General features: G+C 40.6%; 1 protein-coding gene across 4 annotated transcripts in view; it reads left to right on the forward strand.

Annotated features, from left to right (window-relative positions):
* pde4a (phosphodiesterase 4A, cAMP-specific) overlaps nucleotides 1–5133 on the forward strand; it is a 62476-nt gene extending 57343 nt beyond the window's left edge. For all 4 annotated transcript variants that reach the window (XM_008329218.3, XM_008329220.2, XM_008329221.3 and 1 more), the window contains 7 exons: nucleotides 322–420; nucleotides 518–682; nucleotides 785–884; nucleotides 986–1140; nucleotides 1798–1920; nucleotides 3236–3418; nucleotides 4310–5133. In XM_008329218.3, coding sequence (XP_008327440.2) covers nucleotides 322–420; nucleotides 518–682; nucleotides 785–884; nucleotides 986–1140; nucleotides 1798–1920; nucleotides 3236–3418; nucleotides 4310–4870 — 1386 coding nt within the window. In that variant the 3' untranslated portion in view covers nucleotides 4871–5133. The remainder of the gene's footprint in view (nucleotides 1–321; nucleotides 421–517; nucleotides 683–784; nucleotides 885–985; nucleotides 1141–1797; nucleotides 1921–3235; nucleotides 3419–4309) is intronic.
* Nucleotides 5134–5139: the final 6 nt, after the last annotated feature.

A 5139-nucleotide genomic window follows, 5' to 3' on the forward strand; every position in this document is an offset into this window, starting at 1 on the left:
GATAGATGGATGGATAGATGGATGGATAGATGGATGGATAGATAGATAGATAGATAGATGGATGGATGGATGGGTGGATAGATGGATGATAGGTAGATGGATGGATAGATGGATAGATAGATGATAGATAGATGGATGGAAGAATGGATGGATAGATGGATGGATAGATGATAGATAGATGGATGGATAGAGTAGATGATGGATGGATGGAGAGAGAGACAGACTGATTGATTGATTGATGGATGGATGGATTGATTGATGGATGGATGGATTGATTGATTACCATAATGTCAACGTTTGCCTTCTGTCTTGCATCTTCAGGAGTTACATGACTTGAACAAGTGGGGCCTTAATATCTTTCGTGTGGCCGAGTTCTCGAACAACAGACCCCTCAGCTGCATGATGTTTGCCATCTTCCAGGTGAGAGCCAGAGCTTGAGTCCACTTTCCGGTACATGAAACCATAATTGACAACACGCACTCACGACCTCGGTCCTCGTTGAACCTGTTTTCCGCAGGAGAGAGATCTTCTGAAGACTTTTCGGATTCCCATGGACACATTCATCACCTACGTAATGACCCTGGAGGACCATTACCACGCCAATGTGGCCTACCACAACAGCCTCCACGCTGCTGATGTCACTCAGTCGACTCACGTACTGCTCTCCACACCAGCTTTGGATGTAAGTGTGCCAAAGAAAAAGAAACACGGTGTGATGCGCAACCAATGCAATCAACGTTTAATCGTGATGATTTTTTTTTTTTTTCTTGTCCCACTTTGACAGGATGTGTTCACCGACCTAGAGATCCTAGCTGCTTTATTTGCCGCCGCCATTCATGATGTGGACCATCCAGGAGTATCCAACCAGTTTCTAATAAACACCAGTGAGTTGACATGCGAAAACACACAAATAAAATATATTGCGCCTTTTTTTTTTTTGTTGAGAGTCTTTGAATTTGAATTTGAATTTCTCGCCTCTCTTCAGACTCAGAGTTAGCCCTCATGTACAACGACGAGTCTGTGCTAGAGAACCATCACCTAGCTGTGGGCTTCAAGCTGCTTCACGAGGACAACTGTGACATCTTCCAGAACCTCAGCAAGCGGCAGCGACAAAGCCTGCGAAAACTTGTCATCGACATGGTGAGTGTTCTCGACGCTGCGTACGGAAGTCGACGAACACGTGAAGTGAACGAGTGAAGCGGCGTGGGCTGCTCCAAGTGCTCGGCCACCTAGCGTCGGCGTCTGTAAGCGTGCTCGTATCTCGAATCTTTACATCGTATCTCGAAGCTAAGATTTGCTGAAAGACTTGCTCGTAGCTCGAAATACTATGTTGAGACGCTAGTATCTCGGGTTTCCACTGTACGCTAACACTTTAGAAGAGTCCGATTTTGCCTGGGAGCCGTAATAAAGGGCAAAGAGATCCCATGAAAACAAGACTAACGAAAGAAAGCAAATGTCGCAAAATCTAACGTTTGGCGTTAAACCAGCAAATGTAAACAACGTTCCTTCCACGTATACACGATGACATATTCGTCCTTTAGCTCCATGTGAAATTTGTTTCAAATCCATATGTCGGAATGATGGAACAAAACTTCCGACATACTAAACTAAACATATGGGCGATTGCGACCGAACAATCAAACACCGTAGGTACAGGACTTCCTGTGAAAGGCTGTAGAGTTTTTTTGGTGTTGCTCCTGATCTGGATGGACGGCTATTTTTCTGTCTGTCTTCTGTCTTCTACTACATACGCTACAGCTATTTATTTTCTCATTTACCAATCCCCCCCCCCCCCAGGTTTTGGCAACAGATATGGCGAAACACATGAGTTTGCTGGCCGATCTCAAGACGATGGTGGAAACCAAGAAGGTGACAAGTTCTGGAGTGCTGCTGCTTGATCACTATACGGATCGTATACAGGTAGGATGTTTTTTTTATTTTTTTTTTACCATTATGATTTTGGTTATTTAACAATGTGATAAAGCATCGATCATTCATGGTAAGCCAGGGTGTTACAAAAAACAAAAATATGAAGGTAGAAGTCTAGGCCGTGGGTCTCAATCTCCTGGCCCGCAGGTCACTAAGATGTGGCCCAAAACTAGACACCACTATAATGTAATAATTGTGTAAAAATATATACAAAGTCAATCGGACATTTGTACTACAGAAAAGTAATTGGCAAACCGAAAAAAAAAAAATTAAAAAAACACTAAATCAAGTAGGTAAATATACTGGTAAATATACTGTATATTTATGTTTCCCGTTTCCCTGAATTGAATGCTGCGTTTGAATGTCATGTCATGTAAAGGTTATCTAAAGAGCATACGAGCCCACATAACTCCTCAGAACAGGTGACATTTGACAGTTTAGCATAAACATACAGTATCGGGGTTGAGTATGAAAAAACAATTGAATTCTTTGCTTTTTAAAAAAAAAAAAAAAACTTTGCATTACATATAAAATAACCTCCTGCAATTCCGATGTTATTCACATAACCATGAAAAACTATTTTCAACATCAGGGTTGAAGATTATCAGTGCATCCAACATTTTTCTGGACAGACATCTTCAGGGGCCAGATAAAATGGAACAAAAATAAAAAAAATTTGTCAAACATTATTATTATTATTATTATTATTATTATTATTATTATTATTATTATTATTATTGTTATTGTTGTTGTTGTTATTATTATTATTATCATTATTATTGTTGTTGTTATTATTATTGGATTATTATTATTATTATTATTGGATTATTATTACTATTATTGGATTATTATTAGATGTGGGCCGAACCAGTGCAATCAAAATTAATTAAATATGTACAAATATATTAGCTATTATTATCATTTATATTCAATGTAATATAATTTTACAAAAAAATATCCTGAATATGAAATGGTTGTGTATTTAGTTTATTTTCAAAACTCATCAAGCAGGCCGGATTGCACACCCTGGCGGGCTGGTTTTTGGCCTGCGGGCCATGAGTTTGACACTCTTGGCCTAAACACTTGTGTATCCTACTAGAGAAAGTACCTTGAAAGTACTTGCTGGGGAAGAGTAGTAGGGATAAGAATGTCTCCTTAACTCATACCCAGACATATAATGAATCATTTGAGAACTCGCTGCAAATGTTGTCATCAAGCTTTAAGTTTCTGGTGACATTTTCTTTTTAAATGAACTTTTGTTTTAATTTAGAAAAACATACAGAAACAAATGTGTGCTTCTTTACAGGTGTTGAGGAACATGGTGCACTGTGCCGACCTGAGCAATCCCACAAAACCCCTGGCTGTGTATCGACAGTGGACGGAGAGAATCATGGAAGAGTTCTTCAGGCAGGGCGATAAGGAGAGGGAGCGAGGGATGGAGATAAGTCCCATGTGTGACAAACACACTGCGTCCGTGGAGAAGAGTCAGGTAAATGATCTGCAGCGAAACGCATAGAGATACAGATACAGTACGTGCTGTACAACTCTGAAAAACGACTGAAGTAGAGGTGGAAACAGTACTACAAAAAAATGTAATTGGGTAAAAGTATTTTTACTTTTCTCAAATTCTACTCAAGTAAAAGTAAAATAATACTTAATTCAAAATGGACTTTGAGTAAAAGTTACTTAGTTATGTTAAAGCATTGTTTCTCAAAGACTGGGTCGTGACCCTTAAGTGGGTCGCCAGAAAAAAATTTGGGGGTCGTCTCGCATCATGTTTCCCAGGAGTACGCGGTCATTTTTTTAAATAGTGTATAATTAATTATAGCCCATGTATTTAATGTTAGCATTCTGTCCTGTCTTTCATTTTGTAGTTATTTTATTGACTACTTTGTTCCGATATTGCTGGTTCAATTACTGTTTTTTTTTGTTGTTTAAAATTTGAGTAATATTTTTTTATTTTTTATAATTGTTCAAATATCACTCGGTCAGTAATAAAATCTCCTCATTAATGTTCAGTAATGGTCAAGTACACCTTTATTTTGCGAGGTTTGTGACTTTGAAAATATGGGTCCCCAGAAAAAAAATGGCTGCATTAACATAGTTAGAAATCTGCGATTTTCCAAAGTAGCTAAGTAAAATACTTGAGTCAAAATGTAATTAAGTAAAATTGTCAAGTAAAATGACCCATTCCTGAAACTACTTTAAAAAAAATACAAATTACTCCAAACTACTTAGTGACAGTAATGTGAGTAAATGTGAGTAAGGATTGAAATAGAGATGTCAGAGGAAGTCATCTGTCACCTTTGACCCCAGCATACGTCCATTTGAGGCCAATTTTTTTTTTTTCCTTACACGCGCTCTCCTTTTCTCGCTTCAGGTGGGCTTCATCGACTACATCGTTCACCCCCTGTGGGAGACATGGGGTGACCTTGTGCACCCCGATGCTCAGGAGATCTTGGACACTCTGGAGGACAACAGGGACTGGTATCAGAGCACGATCCCGCAGAGTCCGTCGCCGCCTCCCGTGAGCCAGGACAAGGAACTAAAAGCCTGCACGGACAGGTTTCAATTCGAGCTCACCCTGGAAGAGAGTCATCCAAACGACGGGGACGACGGGGGCGACGCGGGCGACGCAAACCACGCGGCAGAGGAGGAGGAGAACAAGGAAGAGCAGGGAAGCAGCATGGCCGAGGAGGAAAACGAGGACGTGATAGAAGAGGAGGACGAGATCACAATGGACGAGGTGAAAGAGGAGCCAGAGGAGGAGGAGGAGGAGGAGGATGAGGAGGAGGAAGAAGGCGACGTCGAGGAGGACGAGGAAGAGGACGAGGAGCTCAGAGCCCAGCTTGAGGTGAGGTCTGAGAAGGAAAGACTTTCTGACACAAGTCCTGTAGAGGAAGAGGAGGAGGATTTTTCTTCTCAAGCTGATAATACATGAGTTTCGCTCTTGTATCTTGTATCCTCACTTGCACACATTTATTTGTTCATTCTTCAATGGCCAAACCGACAACAGATAAGACTGCAAATGACAATGTAGACCTTTAAATATATTTTCGAAAAAAGGGAACAATGCTCGAAATGCATTGGAGAGAAGTTCATTACACAGCAACTGTAGATTTGGAATGAGGGGAAGTTCGCAATCGACTTGTTTCGCGACGGACTCCAGGAGAAGAAAGGGGGGGTTTAGCGAAGCGCTACCGATGGTAA

Source organism: Cynoglossus semilaevis, chromosome 17 (assembly GCF_000523025.1).
Source record: "Cynoglossus semilaevis isolate Cse_v1.0 chromosome 17, Cse_v1.0, whole genome shotgun sequence".
NCBI classification, from domain to species: Eukaryota; Metazoa; Chordata; class Actinopteri; order Pleuronectiformes; family Cynoglossidae; genus Cynoglossus; species Cynoglossus semilaevis.